Genomic DNA, 21,127 nt, shown 5'->3' with positions numbered 1-21,127 from the left:
CAAAGTACAGAGTTTTCCAAGACCACTTAGACCTATCACTGAAGGGTCCTTAAGTCCAAGGCCAAAGTACAGAGTTTTCCAAGACCACTTAGACCTATCACTGAAGGGTCCTTAAGTCCTAAGCTAAAGTACAAGATTGTCCAAGACCACTTAAGTCTACCACTGAAGGGTCCTTAAGTCCAAGGCCAAAGTACAGAGTTGTCCAAGACCACTTAAATCTATCACTGAAGGGTCATTAAGTCCTAGGCTGAAGTACAAGGTTGTCCAAGACCACTTAAGTCTAACACTGAAGGGTCCTTAAGTCCCCAGTTTAAGTACATCATAGCCCATGACCACTTAGATCTATCACTGAAGGGTCCTTGGTCAATGTACAAGGTTGTTCAAAACCACTTGTAGTATTACTACCACTGCAAATAATACATTCATTTTTCGAAGATGCTTGAAAATAGCTCTTGTGATCTGTAAATTGTGGTGGATTTTGGAGCTTGTTCATCAACAGTTTTTTTAGTTTTATGATGGTTAATTGGCAGGAGACAATGCAAATATCTCTTAGTTAATTCTCTCGACTAATGAGTAACTACAAGAAAACTATTTAGTCCAAAATGAATGCTTGCACAGTTTAAGTCCTCAAATAAAATTACACTTGGAATTTGTTGGCCTTTTAGTTAATATCAGCACATGTATGATGTTTTTTATGGGCTATAGCATTTGAGCTGTAGTTTGCAAACAATTTAAACCTTCTTTGTTGTGGGTACTAATAATCCATCAAAATTTGCTGTCATTTATTTTACAAGTTGTAATAGGTATCTCATAATTTATTAGCAGATTGTCACTGTTCGGTGACAAAGTGGCAGATGCTGCAAGGGCCTTTGCTGACAGGAGTTCCAAGCGTGCCAAATCCCCTTTTACACTCTTCAAGAAAAGGTCTTCACGTGATGTCTCTCCTAACGACAAGAGGACAAGGAGCACTGAATACTCTAGTCTGGACAGAAAGCATCATAAATCAGGAAGTAAAGCTACATCCTCCAATCGCGCTCAGACTTTGCCAATCACACGTGTTGGAGATTCAACCGAGGATCAGAATGGTCTCCCATCAGACCAGGGACCTGTAATCAACATTGAGGCACCTCGTGGAATTATCCCATATGAGTTCCAGGATGCCATCAGCCGCCGGCAAGGTTATGCACGAGACTTCACAGGAAGTGAGGGGTCAGACCCAGATCAATCAGAAGCTGATATGAGTGAAGTGAATGCTGCAGCAGAGTCGATTCATGAGTACTATTATTCTGTCCGAATTTTCCCTGGCCAGGATCCAAGTCAGGTATTTGTTGGCTGGGTCACATCAGGATTTCATTTCATGGATAGCTCATTTGACATGAAGAAGGTCAGATATGTTGTTGTCTCCACTCTGGATATGGACTACAAGATCAAACAGAGGTAAGAAAGGAAATAAGATATGCTTTCAAAACTCCAGCCCCAGTCACTCAGATATTCAGCATGCTTTGAAGCACAAAGCCTTCTCTTGTAGGCAGACTCATACAATTTTAGCAACCCAAACTCTGAATAAAGAAAAACATTTTCCATCAATAATTCTTGATTTAGAAGGTCTGCTGCACTTTGTATAAAAAAAAAACATTCTAACTTGTTTTGTGTGTACTGTAATCTTGTGATAAATATTACTTTTGTGTTTAGGCAGCAACTGTTGCCATCCTCATCAATAGCCCATATTATATCTTTTCGGCATAATATTGCACAGACTTTTCACTATGTTATTCATAAAAAGAACCTTGTCAATTTGGTTGGTTTGGTTCAGATATAATGAGTGTAAGCTCCATATGTATCAAGTACATTTCATCATCTGATAGCTGTTAGACTAGATAGGATGTCACTGTCATTGTTCACATATGTTTTAGGTTGAATTGTTATATGTGGTTAATTGAGAATGCCTTAGGTTGTCTCAGTGCTTTTCTCTTCTCTTTATGGTTATGTTTGGTTTAGAATCATTTGGAATTTGAAGACTTTAACAAAATGGCCATCAATCATATTTTGAAATTTCTGTGTGCCCATCTAGCATTTGATTTTAAAGTAGATCATTTGTAAGCATTTAAAAATCATCAAAAATATGGCCTGTTTTTTTTATATCATCTGTGTTTTTATTATATTTTTTGTTCTTGAATTTTTTAACAATTACATTGTTTTACTGAGCCTTTGTAATAAGCGTTTCGATTGGTTACAGTTGCTTAATTTTTTTACAATAAATTAGTTGTTTGTTCATAACACCAGAAAGGAATAACTCTTGCTTCAGGTTTTAAAGGGAAAGGGGAATGGCAGTTAAGACCATTACTGCTATATATAGGTTCCTGTTTGGGCAAGTTTCACTATTTATAAGCAATAGTTAAAATATCATTTTGGCATTTATTTCCTGAGTTATTATTTTTAAGACCATTTGTAATTATAATTGACAACACACTATGCACGAAATGAATGGAATTCACTTCACTACAGTGGGCGATGCAGTGTGTAATAAATGCTTCGATTGCTGACTTCATGAATCCTGTAAAATATGAATTTTAATTTTTACATGTCATTTTTTTGTATCTAATTTTTATTCAGTGTGAGCAGGAAGAACTGCTACATGGTGTCAGCAGGGGATCTGCAGCAGAGGTATGGTGGTACTGGACAGGATGTGTCCTCCAAGAGAACATCTCCAGGACTTGTCATTGGCTGTTCTATTGATGTATCCACAGGCATGCTCAGTTTCTCTGTTAATGGAAAGGAGGTGGCTAACAAGTTTCAGGTAAAATATTAACTCATGTTTTGTCCTATGATAATGGGACTATACTAGTCTCATTATAAATAAATTTCAACTTGTCAGTTTGAAAAAATTTACTGTCTAGAAGCAAAAGCAAGCATCAAAATGTTCACTCTATATGTCAGTTACTGTTGTCAAGTCCTACAAGAGATCATTTGGGTTCTCACAACTAAAAGAAGACAAATAGTTTTCACATGATACTATTACTTCTACATTACAGACCTGGGATGACTTGCAGTTTGGATAAGGAAGAAGTCTATTAATTTTTGGGAGGAGAGTCTTGAATGGTAAAAAATTGAGGTCACTGTGACTGAAGAAAGAAACATGGTTTCTGTACAGTAACTTCAGTGCCACATCACACAACTGGGCTAATCACTTTTGGAGACTTGCATTTAGAGGAAGTTAGAAAACGTAGGTTTTTAAGTCAAAAGATCCAGGATTAATTTTGGGTGTCTTCCTGGGATGCAAATGGGCCCAAGTGCCAATGAGACAGATTTCAAAAGCCAAGTTTCCCAATTTTAGTAATCTGCTATTATGTATATTGATTTTATCTGTATTAATTTTCATGATTATAAATTGAAATGGTCATTCACTAAATAACATTAAATAGATAATTCTTTATAGTTGCACGTTATCACTCTAGGATGAGGTCATTCTTAAACACAGTACACCTCTCCTTTGATAACCCGTGCACAACAGGGTCCACAAACATAGACCGCACTATAAGCGAGGCGCGAGTTACTGAGGGACCTCCAAAAATTGAAAAAAAATTGCTTTGACATCGAGAAAACCGTAGGGGTGAGTGGTGAGGGGGAACTGGGCTGTTTAATGACTGAATCCTCATTTTACAAACATGTCGATAATAATTTTTAATAATGTGCTTTTTCTGATGAAGTTGTTCGTTATTCTGTTTAAATAACATTTTTTTTCAAATATCCGACATATGAAAGATTGTTCCAACTGGTTTGAACAACCATCATGTGTACGCGAAAAATCTGTGTATTATGTCACTGCTTTTTGTTTTCTTGATGAGTCTGGTTCCCGTAGTGGTGTTTAGTAGTATCTTGCCAAATCGGTGGTCCATAATTTGGTAAATAGACTAACTGTTGATACACCACCAAACAAGATTTCTTTTTCTTCAAAAACATGTGACATTTATTTCGTGACACGTCTACGTCGAAACTCAATTTTTTATTGTTCAGTTAGTACAATGTTAAGGTTGTGATTTCATTGGAAGTTATTCTTATCATCCCTGAGGATATCTCTAAATGCCAGTTCAAGAATTCTCTGAAACTAGCTTGCTCACAAATGTTCCACATGTGAAATCAAGCTCTATATTTTATGAAGTATTCATTTCGCTTGGTTGCCTTGTTATCTTCGATCACAGTTATGAAAGAGCCCGTTAATTTAAGGTAGTTTCTGTTACATACACAATAACGTTTATTATAGTGTTCGATTGATCAAATTAAGTGAGTTACCGACATACGATGGAGGCCGCTAGATTTTAAGTTAGTCCAATTTTTGTGCCTTTTAACTTTTCTTTTATTCGCCCTCATTTTTTTTATTCAAAAGACATAATTAACGTGATAATACAAAGGGGGCCAGCTTTTTTATTCAGTGCAACAATGCAACAAATATTTCCATCAGTTATCAAAACACGGTCGACGCATTTTAAGTTTAATTACAAGAGGACACATTGCATTTATGATGATTACACTTAAAAGGAACAAAAAAATGGAACTAGAACACAAATTTCAATTGATAATTTTGTTTAAAAATTTGTATTTATTTATTAAAGTACTGACTCCACTTGGCATAAGTGACATTTTCATTGGTCGAAATTTCCTTACATATTGTTAATTGTGGTGTACTAGGAATGTCGTTTGGAAAGAAAATGTAAAAAAATTGTATGAGCTATTTTTAAATTTGATATTTCATAGTATTGATTATAATTTCCATGTCCTATCTATCATTTTCAATGATAAAACGAGCGATACATCAAAGTTTCCGTTACCAATTTTGATTGCGATTTTTTTTCAAATTCAACAAATAGGGATAAATTTTGTGGTATTTTCGGGTTTAAAAAATGGGATCCACACCTGACATCGTGTTATAAGTGGGTTCGTGAGTTATCAGGGCATGAGTTATTGAGGGAGTGGTATGTAGTTTCAAGGTAGTGAGCTGTACTTTTAATCCAAGTAAACATCCTGTGATTTGACTTCAAGACATTAGTTCTTGAAAAACCAGGTTGACCTAATTGCTAATTATTAGACTGTTGGAAATTCAGTCAAGAGCCTTACCTTAGTTATGAGATTAATTGATCTTGAATGAAAACTGAACCTAATACTGCTTTCTGCAGACCTGCCAACTCTTACGATTTTGTCATAAGTCTTACAAAAATTACCCTTAAAATACGGACTTAGGCATAAAAGCAAAAATTACAGAAAAATGATCATTGCTGAAAAATCCAGAACATTTGTTCATCCGTGTTTGATTTGGATTTGGGTTTCACATTAGGAGTAGTGAAATTGGTCACGGAACCAGACTAACTTTACAGCAGCACATCAGACGCTTTAAACTGCACCTATTTGTTCATGTAAAGCGTCTGCATGATCAACCTGTTGATCATAATTTTTTATTTAAATGGCGTCCGGCAAGTGATGCATGTTTAAGACGAAAGGGAAAACAAGCCTCTTGAAAAGTGTCAATAATCAACACAGGAAAAATAAAAAGGAATATTCCGATTCTTGTGAATAAAAGCTGGAAGGGACACAATTATATTTATTGGAGATCACTTGCCAATTTGAGTATGACTCATGGCAGGAAATATGATTGGTGTCGTCATGTGAAATGGAAAAAGAATTTCCAGGGATTACATCAAGTTGAGAGACAGCAACAAGCCATTGAGCTGCATAGAGTTTGGAACTAAAATGTGTGCACTGTACTAGTGACAAAATAAAGTCTATGCATACTTTACAAACTTTTCAGTTGAACATATTGTTTATCATTACTGCAGGTTCCAAATACTGAACTTTTAATTATGTTTTCCAACAATAGCAGTTTATATTTTGTTACACCTTACTGGTCAGACTTACGGAAAAAAATCAATTGCTTTACTGAGATGGACTCGTCAGGGTTGGCAGGTCTGTTTCTGTATTATATCTTAGTTTTTATTTTATAAGGGATAGTTGACTGAAAATTGTTTATTCCTAACATATATTTGTCATAAAAGGGACAAATAGTTGTGATCATTTGAGAGGACCTACTTATTTATTTGAATTACAAAGTGCTCAGACTTTTGAATTTTGTAACTGTATTGGAATTACTGTAAATTCATTTAGAGGCATTTTGGATTACATGATTGAGATACATTAAGACTTCTGGCACATCAGCATAATAGTGTGAACTTCATTTGGATAAACACTGGAACTCATTTAATATATTTGATACTTCATATATTTGTGATAGAACTTTTAGGACTATTTATAATTTTATTCACCATACTGTAAGTTATTGTTAATTTTTCACTTTCTATTTCAGGGAAATAAATTATATTTTGAATTTTACAAAACCTATTGGTTTTCAGTCTTATTGCTTAGAGTCATAACACTATTTTTTTAAATTTTCTTTCCAATTGATGTAATTCTTTAGTAAAATTACAGGCTAAGGCCCCATTCTCACTTCTTGTGGCTGAAGGTCATTGCAACTGGATGAAAAATTAAAACTTATTTCTGCACAAAATATTAAGTTCTTGACCATATATCTGCACCAAAGTTTGTGTATGGCTTACACTTTGCATTATAATGGAGTTGATCAACTTTGGGTTCTAAAGGTCAAAGGTCAGGGTCTGAATGAAGAAATGGCCTTTACATGACAGCTTAAGTTCTAGACCATGGACCTTGACTGAAGAAATAAGGATTTTAGATGTCAACTTTAGTTCTGTACCTTGACCATAGTTTGTGAAAAGAGTTTGCACTTAGAGTATGAAAGGGTCATATATATTTTTTTCAGAAAGTGCCAAGGTCATTGTCATGACAAGTCTGATAAGAAAATATAGACTTCTATGCAGTCATTTTTGTTAAAGATGACATACCATAACTAAATATCAAGGTCATTGAGACCCATTGGTTACCTCCAGAGTAAACCATCACACACACACACACACACACACACACACACACTCTCATATGGTTCACTTGCTACTCCTCATGAATGCATGGTCATGTCAACATGGGGTTTTCACCAACAGATTACTTATGATGTCTAGTTTGTCCTAAATGAAAATAGTGCCAATAGGACATCACTGTGGCCACCATGGCAGCCATCATGAAAATCTTGGTATTGCTACTCATGCGGAATGGAAAGTGATACAACCATTGGATTTTTCCCAAAATACTTTTTATGATTGCTAGTTAAATAATAATGGGGTAGATCTGATCTGCAATATGACAGCCATGGTAGCCATCTTAAAAATGTTGTCATAACAACTGTCTCTAAATTGAAAGTTATATTAACATTGGATTTTCACCAGAATTCTTTTTGTGATGACATGTTGGTCCTGAATGAAACTGGTGCTGATCTGACCTTGAATGTGACTGCCATGTAGACCAAAAATGAAAATGTTGCCAAATAGTCATCCAGTATGGCCATCCTAGTGATTGATGGTCTTGAAACTTTTATTATCACTGCTCCTGCTGAATGGATGGTCATGTTGGCATGGGGCCTACACTAAAAGACTTGTTACAGTATCCAACTGGTCTTAAATAAAAATGGTGCCAATCTTTCATCAAATGTGGCTTTCAGTTACTGCTTCTGAATGAATGGTCATATTGAGGTGGGATTTTTTCCAGAAGTCTTTAGTGGTCTTCTTGTTCTTAAATGAACATGGTGCCAATCTTACATAATATGGCCACCATAGTGGCCAGTTTGGAAATCTTGTTATTGTTCAAGAATAATCAGAGATGGTTTCAGCACTCAGCAGTTAAAATAAATAAATGGTCTTGGCTTCCAGGAAATTCTTTTTGGCCAGTATAGCCTTTGTCCCTTCGAAGGACACTTGTTACCATTTTATTTTTATTTTATAGCCCAGATTATAATGATGCATTATTAAACGTTTGGATGCATGCACACACATGTCCAACCATCCACCTGCATATGGTAAATATTGTTGTTCATTTAAATGAGCACTGTATAGCCTTTATTGTGCTGATGTATTGTTGAAACATACATCCATTTATCCATCATCCACATATGGTAACATTCATTAACCATTGGTTATTTTGAATGTCATAATATTGGCCAAATGGTCAAATGACTGTTACTCTGAGTCATCATATATTACTTACTGTATATACTCGATTGCAAGTCCAGCCTCAAACAGAAAAGATCCTGGTCTGCTCTTACTTAATGCACCAGCAGATCACGGTCTATGTTGTTTGTTATACAGGGATCCCACGCTACTGGGAAATTGGGAAAAGGTTGGGAGAAATGATAATTGTTTCCCGACTGTGAAAAGTCCTTGAATTTCTCAAATATTGATGAAAGTTGGGAAAAGGCCAGGAATTTTCTGCCAGCACTTGACGCCCGAAACAATTATGCAGTTAGTTGTAACTAAGTTGATTATGGGTTAAATTTATCAAGTTCTAACCAGAATATTCAGAGGTTGCAGTATAGATCATTTTGGTGCTTGCCATAAACACATTTGTTGAGTCAGTCCAAATGCTCAGTGGATTAGATTCGTCTAGTAGACTTTATTTTCAGTTAGCACAATATCCATATCTTTCCTTACATGGAAGGTATGAAAACCAGTCTAGCATCACAAGAGGCCAACATGGTGGTGGCAAAGCGTAGCTGCTTACTGGATGGACAGGCAAACTTTAAACATTGTTAGATCGAGTGTTACATGCATGAAATCAATATGAAAAGTGCTTAGTTTCTCAGAAATTGTGCCTATTATAATCATTGTCTTTAATCTGCTGAAGGACAAGATAAAACTATGGCATTAATGAAATGTGATTTGGTACTCACGATTTGCATTGCTAGTTGGATGAGTACACAATCTAACAACCCACATTTTCAAATGTTGTAGAGAAAAAAATGTAAAAAATATTAAATGAAAGTCATATACTGGTTGTAATAAAAATACAAAAAATGAAAGAACACAAAATTTTCCATATTTGTATATTCCGAGAACAACTTCTGGAGTTTTGTTATATCATGTGACTCCCATTTTGACATGTGCTCTCTGCTTGATAAATCAGACTGACCAGGTTGCTGGTTTTTACAAAAAGTATCTTTCATTTAATATAATTGAATTTCTGTACAACAACATTAAAAAGGAGTTTATTGTTGATATCACGTGACAAGTGGATTTCCGATGTCATCGTTTGAGATTTGTGAAGTCATGTGACTAGTATTGCAAATGGCAAGTACCCATTCAGGTTTCATCTATGCTGTAGTTTCGTCTAGTCTGTCAGCAGATTAAAGGCATAACGATTATAATACTTGCCATTTCTGAGAAAATAGATCATTCTCCTATCGATTTCATTCATGTATAAGTTGATATAACATAATGTTTAAATAATCTAGGCCCACTGGTAAGCAACTACCATATGTCGCTACCGCACGGTGGTGGCAAATTTCAAATTTTCGATATGCAATTGCAATGACCCTACACCCAAACCTAAATGTTCAAATATGAAATATGGGGTGGGAATATTTGGAGAAAACTAAGATTAGAAAATGGACTGCTATTCGTTTTAAGCCAAATTTGTAGTCCAAATTGTTTATTCTCTGAGCTTGAATGAGAAATTGTTGTCCCTTGTCTTATATATTAAAAAGGATATGAGCCACTCTATCAGTACAGTTTTGGGACTGGTTTAATGAATTACAAGAACAGTTGATTTTACAGAAAATTCAGTCTTTGTTTATATAACAATATATAATTTTGAAAGTCTTCTGTCAGAATTTAAATCAACCATTTTGAAAATGTTTTTTAAATTATTGATATTTAACCAGATTGTCTTAAGAAGATTAGGGTGTTTGGAAATTTTTTTTTGGGGGGGATTTTATTGGCATAGATAAATTTTGAGTTCAACTCTTTTTGTTACGAGACAAGATTCTAATTATTTGCGTTTATTGTATTTTTATACTGTAATATGAAATGTTAACTTTCTATGAGATTCATATACATATTGCTATAGAATTCTTTAGAATTAAACATTGGAATGGAAACAAAACTAATTTATGTTCATTATGTTGTTTCCACTTAGCAACATAATTCAGGTGAGCAAAATAAAGTTAGAATTTTTTTTCTGTACATTGAAATGACTTTACAATCCAATTTATAGGAATATAATCATACTTGTTTTGTGTGATACATTTTGTGGTTTTGTACATGATCATCTTTTCAGACTTAGATGTTTTGGAGAGTCTTGAAAGAGAAACATCTTTTGATTTAGAAAAGCCTGTTTTATAATCTAAAATGTTCTTTAATTCCATTCAGTAATGGTCATATGTGAACCTTGAAAAAATTAATTTCTTCCTGGAAAAAAGCTTGAAATGACCAGGAAATTTATCTTTAGAAAAGGTTCTATTGATTTCTCCTAACAAACTGCACAGACCCAGACCTGTCATCATATTATAAGCGACTATATACTGTATGTCCATTGAGTGATGCAAGATAAACATGAATAAATCAAAGTGGCTGTTGTCTTTTTAGGTTGAGCCAGGGACAAAATTGTTTCCAGCTGTAATATGTGAACCCACAATAAAAGAAATGCTACAGTTTGAGCTGGGACACACCAAGGTAAGTGCATATATTTCTTCTAAATTTTCTCTTCCTTGAATTGTCTTGTTGGATGCAAAATCACAAGGATTATCAGACCTTCTCCGTCTTGCTCTAAAAGAATGAGAAAATCAGAAAAATCTACAATAAATTAATATTCTTTTAATTGCAGTTTTTTTGCTTATTCTTTTTCTTGGAATTATTATGAGCACTTGTTTTTAGTCATATCCTGCTTTTCATTTTGATCTAATAAATATTTGTATAGCCAGGTAATCCTACCTTCTTTATTTTCTCTTTTCTTTGGAAGACAGGAAAATTTAGTCCATAAATAATTTGATGATATTTGCCATGGTAGAATATACTGTATTCATTTTGACTTGCCTAAATGAAGTTGAAGGGAGCAGATGTATTAATCTGGCATTAGCATAATCTCTGCACATATGAAAACATCTAAATATATACAGTCTCACTGTATGTCAATGAGTTTTTGATCTTGGGTTCCAGGTAACAGTTTGGAGTAGCGTTTATAGCACCTATACTCTGGGGAGGGGCATATGGGGCTAACTTTGTATGCACATTTTGATTATTTCTATATTCTTGGTTAAATGTTTGCATTTAGCTGAGGTTTCATGCATCCTATATACATAGTTATACCTAGAATCAAGAAACTTGGTTGGGGGATACAGAGAGTTCCCACTCTACCGGGAAATCAGAAAAAAATAATTGGTTTGTTCCTGACTGGGAAAAATCCTTTAATTTTGTAAAATATTGATCAAAGTTGGGGGAAAACTAGGAATTTCAGCTACCGCTTAATGACAGAAATAATATGTAATTGAGTCTTAATTTAATTAATCTTGAGTTAAATTTATTGATTTCTATGGAATTGTCAAAGGTTGCTGATGTTTTCAGTCAGTTGAGATACAATTGCTGTATCATTTGGGTGACTGCCCTAAACCTATTTGTTTAGTTAATTGAAGCACTCAAGTGATCAGATTAGTCAAGTTGACTGGTTATCCCTTTACCTCATAGAGCAAAGTTACCCAGTGCAGCGTGCTATAAATAGAACACTTGTTACCTATTTGACTCCATATACATAGGCCTGCCTGTTAACTGTTAAGCAATGTAGTGTATGTTACGTTTAACAGCAGTTTTAACCATTTTACATTTTTGGTATGGAGTCGAATAGGTAACAGGTGTTCTGTTTATAGGGTGCTGCACTTTGTAACTATGCTCTATGAGGTAAAGGGTTAATATGGTGATCTTGCACCTGACTGACTGGGCCTATTGAAACCATACTTTTGATTAGTTGGGTTTATTATCATAAAGATTTTGGATGACTTTGTAAGGAAAGGGCATTGCATATTAATTGTGATTTCATGCTTAGAAAGAATTTTTATCAGGATTTTGAAATATATGTAAAATCGACATGATATAAAGTTTGGAAGGGGGTTTATATCGGTTGTGTTCTTACACTACTACATAAGCCTGCTTAGTGACACATGATATAAAGTTTGGAATGGGGGTTTATATAGGTTGTGTTCTTCACTACTACATAGGCCTGCTTAGTGACACATGATATAAAGTTTGGAAGGGGGTTTATATCGGTTGTGTTCTTACACTACTACATAAGCCTGCTTAGTGACACATGATATAAAGTTTGGAAGGGGGGTTTATATAGGTTGTGTTCTTCACTACTACATTGGCCTGCTTAGTGACACATGATATAAAGTTTGGAAGGGGGTTTATATAGGTTGTGTTCTTCACTACTACATAAGCCTGCTTAGTGACACATGATATAAAGTTTGGAAGGGGGTTTATATAGGTTGTGTTCTTCACTACTACATAGGCCTGCTTAGTGAAACATGATATAAAGTTTGGAAGGGGGTTTATATAGGTTGTGTTCTTCACTGCTACATAGGCCTGCTTAGTGAAACATGATATAAAGTTTGGAAGGGGGTTTATATAGGTTGTGTTCTTCACTGCTACACAGGCCTGCTTAGTGACACATGATATAAAGTTTGGAAGGGGGTTTATATACGTTGTGTTCTTCACTGCTACAGAGGCCTGCTTAGTGACACATGATATAAAGTTTGGAAGGGGGTTTATATAGGTTGTGTTCTTCACTACTACATAGGCCTGTTTAGTGAAACATGATATAAAGTTTGGAAGGGGGTTTATATAGGTTGTGTTCTTCACTGCTACATAGGCTTGCTTAGTGAAACATGATATAAAGTTTGGAAGGGGGGTTTATATAGGTTGTGTTCTTCACTGCTACATAGGCCTGCTTAGTGAAACATGATATTAAGTTTGGAAGGGGGGTTTATATAGGTTGTGTTCTTCACTACTACATTGGCCTGCTAGTGAAACATGATATAAAGTTTGGAAGTGGGTTTATATAGGTTGTGTTCTTCACTGCTACATAGGCCTGCTTAGTGACACATGATATAAAGTTTGGAAGGGGGTTTATATCGGTTGTGTTCTTACACTACTACATCAGCCTGCTTAGTGACACATGATATAAAGTTTGGAAGGGGGGTTTATATAGGTTGTGTTCTTCACTACTACATAGGCCTGCTTAGTGAAACATGATATAAAGTTTGGAAGGGGGTTTATATAGGTTGTGTTCTTCACTACTACATAAGCCTGCTTAGTGAAACATGATATAAAGTTTGGAAGGGGGGTTTATATAGGTTATGTTCTTCACTGCTACATAGGCCTGCTTAGTGAAACATGATATTAAGTTTGGAAGGGGGTTTATATAGGTTGTGTTCTTCACTACTACATTGGCCTGCTTAGTGACACATGATATAAAGTTTGGAAGGGGGGTTTATATAGGTTGTGTTCTTCACTACTACATAGGCCTGCTTAGTGAAACATAAAGCTGTTAAGCAATGGAAATCTGGTGAACAATGTCAGGTCCAAATGAGCCTCTTGTTTTGTTACTGTTTGCCACAGAGTAATGGAAAACAATGTGTCAGTGTGTCTTGGTTGGTACAACACATTTCCACCAAGAATAGGTCACTGATCTATATTTAATTTATGGGTTGACCTTACATACAGGTCATGACCACCTTCTTGTTATAAAAATAAACTTTACTCTCAGGATGCATTTTTTAATCAAGAGGAAGGTTCTTGTTGTTTATTGTAATTTTGTTGTCATTTATTGCAAGTTTGTTGTCATTTATTGTCATTTTTACCAGTATGAATGGCTTTATTATTTGATATCAACAGAACACACTGCCACTGTCCACAGCTCTTTTTCGAGGCCGCAAAAGTATGGTGCCCAGCTGTCCACCCCGATTGGATATACAAGCGCTCCAGCTCAGTACCTGGTCACGAGTGCCAAATCAGTTCCTAAATGTCCACGCACTCAAACTGTCAGATATCAAAGGATGGAGCATGCTTTGTGATACTCCAGGTAACACTTTTATCTCATATTGGATTCAATTTATCTCAGTGATCAGACATGATTTTTCGCTGTTTTAAAATGGAAATCCACTTTTTTCCTGACTTGAATCCGATTTTTCTTGATATAGTCCGTTTTATTTTTTATAATGTCCAATCCGGTTTTTTCCGGTTTTTAAATGATCTGTTCGGTCCCATTCCACAACGACCCTTGTAACGTATTCGCTGCATATATTAGTTAGCCCACGACTCTCATAAAGAGTATTCTGATTGGTCAAAAGTTTAAATTCATCCAATGACTCTTCGTGTAAGTGAAACTGATGGCAATGGAAAGAAGAAGCGTGCTTAAAAAAAATTGGCGCCCTGAGTTGTTGAGAGAGACCATGACATGAGAAGTTTAGATAAAGATTTAAAAAATGTATAGAAATGGAAATGGCTGGAGCGAAAAGTCAGTGGAAAATTAGTTGGTCAGTTTATAAGAAAACTGAATGCTAGAGGACTGGCATTTTGTGACCTCTGCAATAAAGATATAAATTACGGAAGTTGTGGTTGGAAGAGTCTGGAATAGATGTAGCCCACTGTCAGAATATGGGCATTTTGTGACATCTGCAATAAAGATATAAGTTAGGGAAGTCGTGGTTGGAAGAGTCTGGAACAGATGTAGCCCTGTCAGAATATGTGCACTGCATGTTGCCAACACAAGCTGGGGCTTGAAAGGAAAAAGGCTCTTGTTGAGAAGGAAAAAAAAATGATTGCACATTGAGCCAACAAAATCATTGTTGACAAAAAAGTTAGGCTAAAGAAATCTTTGATAAAGCTGCAAAAATAGCTCGACTGGCATATCAACAGGTTTTGTACAGTGGACAAAAAGACAAATGAATATATGGGATTATTTGTATATAGGTGATATACTTGGGTGTTTATTTTACAGATTTGTTAAGAAAAGAGAGAAGTGTAATATGTTGGCAGCAAAAAATTCCTAATTATTGACTTAATTATGATGTGAACACTGACATGTACATGAAATAACTTAATCACCAATAGTATTGGAGAAAAAAATTCATGTGACAATAAAGTTTATTGATTGTGAAATTATTTAAGTTGAAAATTTTGGTAAGTTTGTTAGTTTTTCAAATGATTATTTTGTTCTATATTATGATCATAAGTTGCACCAGGAGCAGCTTTTCATGAGTGTAAAATGCATTGCCCCCAAACCCCCCTTTCAGATTTTCAGCTTTTTTTATGGAAGACCAAAATCATGTCTGAGTGATACACTATGCCTAGTACAAGTTTGTCACATTTATTGGTCATTCCTCAGTGAAGCACAAGGCCTAATGCCTGATGCACCTGTACTGAGTACTATTTAAGTTTTCTGACCACTAAAATAAAACCATTGAGGATTTTATTTCTTTAACTGTTTTATTGCAATGACTCCACTCATAAAGCTCATAGCTTCTAAAAGCTTTTCAAGATTTCAAAGATTTCAAATTGTGAAAGTTGTGTTAATAAATTTTAGGTTTGAACTATTTCTTAATGGAACTGTGGTCAAAACTTTTCACACAAGTAAAAATGAGTAACAATTATTATAATTTAATTTTATTTTAAGTTACCTTTGAAATATCCATGCATGCATGTTTTAATTTGCACCATGTACATATGAATTTTAAGTATTTTATAATGGTAGACTAATTAAAGATCATTTTCCCTTTCTGCAACATCTTCGATCAGTATGATGTTCAGATCTTGTGAACTCAGCCATTTCCAATGTGTACAAATCCCTGGTGTTCACAGTAACCTCAGTCACATAAACCTTTGTAATGAATGGGTCTCAATTTTCTCCACAGTACCCATGTTGTCAGTGTATATACCAGAGGAGGATCGCAGTCTGGATGTATTGGAGCTGATAGAGCATGAACACCTTTTAAAGTAAGTAATGTCTGGCAGGATTATTTTTCAATCGTTCAAAGTATTATTACCATCAGAGATGTCTGGAATATACAAAGGTGTCTAGAGGCTTTATATACCATTCATACTCGTTTATAAGTTGAGTCCGAATGCAAACTGCACTGACCCAGATCTCTGATCGCATAATTGCATAAAAATTGAGGAAGATAAACCTTTTCAAACTAGTGTAAACAAGAAGTACAGCAAGATAGAATATTAAAGATAAAGATGTTAAGATTTTGTAAAAGGTGTAGAAAATTTAAGATAAAGTTAAAACATGTAAAACCCATGAACATGGTACTAGATGTTGCTAGTTTTTTAAAATAATTTCTCTTGTATTCAGTGAGGATTGTTATTGATAAGTTCTGACACTGATCATTTTTCATATTTGCTTGATCATTATAGTACTGTGAACCAATTTTTTCCATGCACTGTATGTGTTGTAACCCCACATCAGTTGTATCAGATGACAATGGAACAGCATCCCCTGATACCATCAGACCCAGAAATTTGAAAGGATATTTTTTTTATTTAATGGAGATAGGAGTTTTTAAAATTGATGGGAGGGAAGGGAAGCATTGCTGATACTTAGAGAATTGTCTTGTTTGGGAGGTTCACATGTATGTCCCTATTCCACTGCTTTTCCTCACATTGGGATCTTCCTTGTACCTAATATTGTCAGTTTGTTGGTAGATGAGATACGTATTTGTCATGTTTTGGTGGTTGAGACTTTGTTACCATGTTTTTTCAATGATTGCAGTTGAATATTATTTCCATTATGGTAAATCAATAAATCCTGTACGTAGAAGCTTTGTGAGAGATGATGGTCTTTCTCATCATAGCCCTGCTCATGGATGATCCTTGCAAAATGAATATTGTAATTGTTCTTGAAAAACTGTTGAATTCTGTAAAGTACTGTAATGCTAATTGATGTTGACTCTAATTATGGTAAGGTAATATTATATTCAGGTCACAGGCAGCTAATTAATTTACATGCTAATTGATATTGACTTTTATTATGGTATGGTAATATTATATTCGGGTCACAGGCAGCTAATTAATTTGCATGCTAATTGATGTTGACTTTTATTATGGTGAGGTAATATTATATTCAGGTCACAGGCAGCTAATTAATTTACATGCTAATTGATGTTGACTTTTATTATGGTAAGGTAATATTATATTCAGGTCACAGGCAGATAATTAATTTACATTCTAGATAAACAATATATGTCTGGTGGAGTGTTAATAACATATATTTTAAAGAATGAAGTTTACTGATTGGCTGAAAATAATTGCTGGAAAACTTATTTAAATTTGTTTTAGAGGAAGCCTGTAATTTTTATGCAATAATAGACTTGAACCAACGGTTTTTATTTTTGTCATTTTATCTCTAATACTGGAAAGGCTTTACTGGATATAAATGGGGAAATCCCAGTGAGCACCTCCAATGGAAATTTCTGAAAATGAGCTATATTATTATACATTGTTTTGAATGTTTATTCATGAAATTTTGGAAAATGTCACCATTACAGTCTGTGGATTTCATTGTCTCTACCACATAGGCCAAGCGCGAGTTAGCTGTTTGCTCTACTTGTATTTACATAAATTATTTTTGTCTTGTATGCCAATTTTGTGTTGTAGCTATGTTTGGTATAATTAAACATTTGTTTGGTTCATTTCAGCTTCCATGCAAGAACTTTGGATCTCTATCAGGCAGTATGTTACCATGGCAACCACACTGTAGCCAATACTTTGGTGAAACATGTTGACATAAGACAGCTTATGTACTGTATACAGAGTGAATGTAAGTAGTAAATAAATGAGCTATTCTATACCAGTGTACATTATACTTGGGTAATTTAATCAGCTATAACACAATCACATAATGCTGATTGTGTGCTTTGTACAAAGTTAATGTAAGTAGAAAATAAATGAGTTATTCTATACCAATAGACATTATACTTATGGAATTTACTCATCAATAATGTGCACCCATCTGTTAAATGTGACTGCAATTCTATCTTGTCACACAGTTTTAATGCAAAACAGAAGTGTATCAGGGTGTTTCCATTTTGTCTTGTACCCATTATTTCTAATTTTTAAAAAAGACATTAAGTAACCTATTAATCAATGTAAGCAAAGAATGGCCAAAGATTTCCTTTCCTCATATCTGGAATGTAAAAGTAGATAAGTTTATTGACTTTGAGAGCACTGTGCTTTCATGGCTGGCATGTTGTCTGCTTCCAGTTGAGTCTGTATCATCATGATAGAAGAAGCAAACTGATCCCAGTTTTTGTGGTCCTGTACCATTGCATGAAAACAAATCACAGAAATAATGACATTCTGATGCTTGTAAATTCAGAAATGATACTTAGTACACAGAGTCATGAAATAAGAGTACTGTTTAATGCCTGGTTTCCATCTGTGAAATTGATTTCTGTATCTATAATTACTACGTGGATTTAGGTGCCAAAAAGAATGGATCATGTAATACTACTTTTCTGACCATGGTTTGGGAATTATAAAGGATTTATCTTTAAATAAAAATGTGGCATGCTTCTCTGAAAGTGTTTATGATGACATTTCATTTAAAGATAATTATTGTGGTTTCATGGAATAACAGTCACATTGCTATCACTGCCTGCAACCTAATAAGTAGTTGAGTGCAGTAGTGCTGTTAAAAACTAACCCATCTTTTGATGATTTGACACTGTTGTGTCAAGACCATTATGCAGACGAGATTTTTCTTCATATATTCCATTTTTTTAAATCATCTCTGATCCAGTTTTATAAAAATGGTCTGTTCGGTCCCGTTCTGCAATGACCCTTGTAACGTATTCATTTGATATATTAGTTAGCCCATGACTCTCATAAAGAGCATTCTGAATGGTCGAAAGTTTAAATTTGTCCAATTAATCTTTGTGTAATGGAAACTAATGGCTATGGAAAGAAGACGCATGCTTGCAGCAAAAAAATGGCATCCCGAGTTGTTGAAAGAGACCATGACACGAGAAGTTTAGATAAAGGTTTAAAAACCATATCGAAATGGGAATGGGTGTAGTGAAAAGTAGACTGAAATTTAGTTGGTCAGTTTATAAGAAAACTGAATGCTAGAGGAGTGGAATTTTGTGACCTCTGCTCAACATGGACTGATTCTCAAGATAATCGATGTCAAAATAAGTTGGTTTGACTGTAGTGTAAACCTGGATCTTTTGATCCGTAACATGTTGGCAGTTAAAGAGTCTGTGCTGATTCTTTGATATCCTAAATACAGTGAAGATCATTGACTAAAATACTTGATATCATAACTACATAGAACAGTTTAGACATCATAACTACATAGAACAGTTTAGACATCATAATGACATAGAACAGTTTAGACATCATTACGACATAGAACAGTTTAGACATCATAAATACATAGAGCAGTTTAGACATCATGATGACATAAAAATGTTTAGATATCATAACTACATAGAGCAGTTTAGACATCATGATGACATATAACAGTTTAGACATCATAAAAACATAGAGCAGTTTTGACATCATGATGACATAGAACAGTTTAGACATCATAAATACATATGACAGTTTAGACATCATAACTACATAGGACAGTTTAGACATCATAACTACATATAATAGTTTTGACACCATAACTGCATAGAACAATTTAGACATGATAATGACATAGAACAGTTTAGACATCATAAATACATAGGACAGTTTAGACATCATAATGACATAGAACAGTTTAGACATCATAAATACATAGAACAGTTTAGACATCACAACATCATAGAACAGTTTAAACATAATAAATACATAGGACAGTTTAAACACCATAACAACATAGAACAGTTTAGACATCATAATGACATAGAACAGTTTAGACATCATAAATACATAGGACAGTTTCAACATCATAACTACATAGAACAGTTTAGACATCATAACTACATAGATAAGTTTAGACATCATAAATACATAGAACAGTTTAGACATCATAATGACATAGAACAGTTTAGATATCATAACTACACAGAACAGGTTAGACATCATAACTACATAGAACAGTTTAGACATCATAACAACATATAACAGTTTAGACACCATAACTACATAGAACAGTTTAGACACCATAACTACATATATAAGTTTAGACATCATAAATACATAGAACAGTTTAGACATCATAATGACATAGAACAGTTTAGACACCATAACAACATATAACAGTTTAGACATCATAACTACATAGATAAGTTTAGACATCATAAATACATAGAACAGTTTAGACATCATAATGACATAGAACAGTTTAGACACCATAACAACATATAACAGTTTAGACATCATAACTACATAGATAAGTTTAGACATCATAAATACATAGAACAGTTTAGACATCATAACTACATAGAACAGTTTAGACACCTTAATAACATAGAACAGTTTGAACATAATAAATGCATAGGACAGTTTAGACATAACGACATAGAACAGTGTAGACATCATAACTACATAGAACGGTTTAGACACCTTAATAACATAGAACAGTTTAAACATCATAAATACATAGGACAGTTTAGACATAACAGCATAGAACAGTTTAGACATCATAATGACAGAAAACAGTTTAGACATCATAACTACATAGAACAGTTTAGACATAACAGCATAGAACAGTTTAGACATCATAACTAAATAGAACAGTTTAGACAAATACATAGAACAGTTTAGACATCATAAATACATAGAACAGTTTAGACATAACAACATAGAACAGTTTAGACATCATAACTAAATAGAACAGTTTAGACAAATACATAGAACAGTTTAGACATCATAAATACATAGAACAGTGTATACATCATAAATACATAGGACAGTTTAGACACCATAACAACATATAACAGTTTAGACATCATAATGACGTACAACAGTTTAGACATCATAATGACATACAACAGTTTAGACATCATAACTATATAGATCAGTTTAGACACCATAACAACATAGAACAGTTTAGACATCATAACGACATAAAACAGTTTAGACATCATAATAACATAACACAGTTTAGACATCATAACTACATAAAACAGTTTAGATCCTAAATGCCATGAACAGTGTAGACCCAGTTGCTTGATATTCAAATTCAGTGAACAGCATTA

At 34.2% G+C, this 21,127-nt stretch overlaps 1 protein-coding gene across 8 annotated transcripts in view; it reads left to right on the top strand.

The window, feature by feature from the left end:
• The window catches only part of LOC149804420 (ryanodine receptor-like), a 538,410-nt gene that overhangs the window by 229,061 nt on the left and 288,222 nt on the right, over positions 1-21,127 (top strand). For 7 of the 8 annotated variants that reach the window (XR_016415653.1, XR_016415652.1, XM_089940121.1 and 4 more), the window contains 6 exons: positions 823-1,437; positions 2,614-2,797; positions 10,533-10,619; positions 13,830-14,016; positions 15,848-15,929; positions 17,633-17,754. Coding sequence is in view for 6 of the 8 variants with exons in the window: in XM_089940121.1 (XP_089796247.1) it covers positions 823-1,437; positions 2,614-2,797; positions 10,533-10,619; positions 13,830-14,016; positions 15,848-15,929; positions 17,633-17,754 (1,277 nt within the window). In the remaining 2 variants the exon portion in view is untranslated. The remainder of the gene's footprint in view (positions 1-822; positions 1,438-2,613; positions 2,798-10,532; positions 10,620-13,829; positions 14,017-15,847; positions 15,930-17,632; positions 17,755-21,127) is intronic. The other variant, XM_089940111.1, reaches the window with a different exon arrangement.

The sequence above is a fragment of the Sinohyriopsis cumingii genome, chromosome 2 (assembly GCF_028554795.1).
Source record: "Sinohyriopsis cumingii isolate HCF-2022 chromosome 2, ASM2855479v2, whole genome shotgun sequence".
In the NCBI taxonomy this organism is placed as follows: Eukaryota; Metazoa; Mollusca; class Bivalvia; order Unionida; family Unionidae; genus Sinohyriopsis; species Sinohyriopsis cumingii.
Note: the sequence above shows the minus strand (reverse complement) of the source record. Positions and strands in the feature narration are given on the sequence as shown.